This window comes from Bison bison, unplaced genomic scaffold (genome assembly GCF_000754665.1).
Source record: "Bison bison bison isolate TAMUID 2011002044 unplaced genomic scaffold, Bison_UMD1.0 scf7180017864531, whole genome shotgun sequence".
NCBI lineage: Eukaryota > Metazoa > Chordata > Mammalia > Artiodactyla > Bovidae > Bison > Bison bison.
In genome coordinates this window covers 9817143-9819102 of record NW_011495081.1, presented here as the reverse complement: position 1 = coordinate 9819102, position 1960 = coordinate 9817143, and the positions used below count along the sequence as shown (strand labels likewise).

General features: G+C 46.1%; 1 protein-coding gene across 1 annotated transcript in view; it reads right to left on the bottom strand.

Annotated features, from left to right (window-relative positions):
• Positions 1 to 1674: 1674 nt before the first annotated feature.
• The window catches only part of FJX1 (four jointed box 1 (Drosophila)), a gene marked incomplete at its 5' end in the record, with an annotated part of 906 nt that continues 620 nt past the window's right edge, over positions 1675 to 1960 (bottom strand). The window contains one exon of the mRNA XM_010831885.1: positions 1675 to 1790. Coding sequence (XP_010830187.1) covers positions 1675 to 1790 — 116 coding nt within the window. The remainder of the gene's footprint in view (positions 1791 to 1960) is intronic.

Below are 1960 nucleotides of genomic sequence, written 5' to 3'. Positions count from 1 at the left end.
AGTAGCCAAAAGTTGCTTTGAGTTAAGAGGTCGTTAAATAAAAAGAAGATAACAGGCAAGATTATTTGGACCCACATGTCAAATAAAATGCCAAGATAAAACACCAAAGGGCCATTGCAAAAATACATTAATAAACTGCCTCCCTCCCCTCTCTCCTATGGGTCAAAACGAAGCTTAAGAAAATACAAAGATGTTTTCTAAGTTTGAAATCTCCAAGAAGTTAAGGGTCCACATGCCATATACAAAGTACTACACCCTTTCCTGGTCTGACAATGGCTTCTCTGAGGGGACCATGCAGTTAGTACCTGGGGGGGCAGGACAGGGAGGAGGGCTGGTGGGGGGTATTGACCAGTACAATCTCTTAAGAGAGCTGGATGAGTCCAGATGTTGGAGAGTATGATCTCCTGGATGCAATGGAATTTATGCTGGGAGATTAACGAGAAGAATTAATTTATGACTCTCTCTACCTGTTTGCAACATGTGCTCAACTTATTATCGGTACACATTGAGTTGCACGGTAATTACACTGCTGAAAATCAGGTGCAACACAGGACCACGGTAGTTAAGCTTAAGGGGGACGGGCATTTGTCATATTTTAGTCTGCACATCTGGTTCTATCATATTTGCCAAATGATTAATATAGGACTTTATTACAGTGAAATCCTTTTATATCAAAATTTTATTTGCCAGGAAATAGAATACTTTCCTTCCATGTCTTTTTCCACCATCCCCCACATTCTCTGCTGAACTCTGAAATTTCTAGCACTAGGATTCATTTGAGTGAGCAGGACAGGGAATCTGCTCTTGCCTTTGTTCAGCTCTCTTAAGTTCTGTGGTCACAACTGGGATATACATGCGTCCTTTGTTGTTAAAGCACATCCACAAGGGAGAAATCCTAAAGCTTATTCAAAAACCAGGTAGGATGTCAGATACCTCCAATAGTTAAAACCACAGGAATTAAATTCTAAATTTTAAACTCCCTTTTATTGAAATATAAGTTTGTTTAGTATATTTACACCACACTTTATGCACATATATACATAGAAGGCAAATTCTGTCAAATAAAAAAAAAGTTTTTCTTAATAAAAAATTAAAATAAAAACAAAGTAAAGTGCATAAAACGGATTTCTTTTCCTTCCGGTGAACATCCTCATTGTCAAAATGTTGGCCGGTTGGGAAGGGGGAGGGATTAGAAATTCATTCTTTGACTCCGTGCACACAGGCAGTCCTGCATTTTAGCCTTCAGGCCAAGGCGACAAGCTGTTAAGGAACAGGTCAGACAAACTGCCAGGGACTGCAGGACTCCCCCCATTCTGTAGGTCCTGCTCCCTTTGTCCTATCGGAGCGGTTCCCCAGCTCTTAACAGTGACCTCACCATCACGGAGCCGGAACAAAGGGAGAACACGGGAAGGGGGCTCCACCAGCCAGTATCAGAGCCCTGCTGCCGGGCCACCAGCGCGGCGATCGGTAGGAAATTGCAGAATTAGCTCAATGGCTCCAATAGAAGTTTTCCTTTTTCGGGAAGGGAAGGGGCGGGTGGAGGGGTTGCCAAGGAAGGGGCTGTATCTTCTACTGAGACTGCCACCCGGGGGCCAAACTCCGGCAGCAGCCAGTTTCTTTGGATGCAAACTCCGTGCTGGCACAGGGAAGAATCCTTTTATAGGCTGGGTGAGCTCATCCTCCCAGAACTTTGAAAGGAAACTGCTTGGGACTGCGAGAAAAGGGCAGGTGGGTGAAGCGGAAGTTTTTGGTCGCCTTCGCGCTCGGGTCTCCGGCTGGGCGTTGGCCGGCTGGTCCGCAGGAGGTGGCAGAGACGACGGCCCTTCCCCCCATCATCCATCCCCCAGCCAGGGGTCTCACACTCTCTCTTCCACCGGGTAATGCTAAGTCCCGGGTCGGCGGCCGTACTTAGCCTTACAGTGCAAAATGTGCTTGGCAAGGAAGTCGAGGCGGCGCTGCA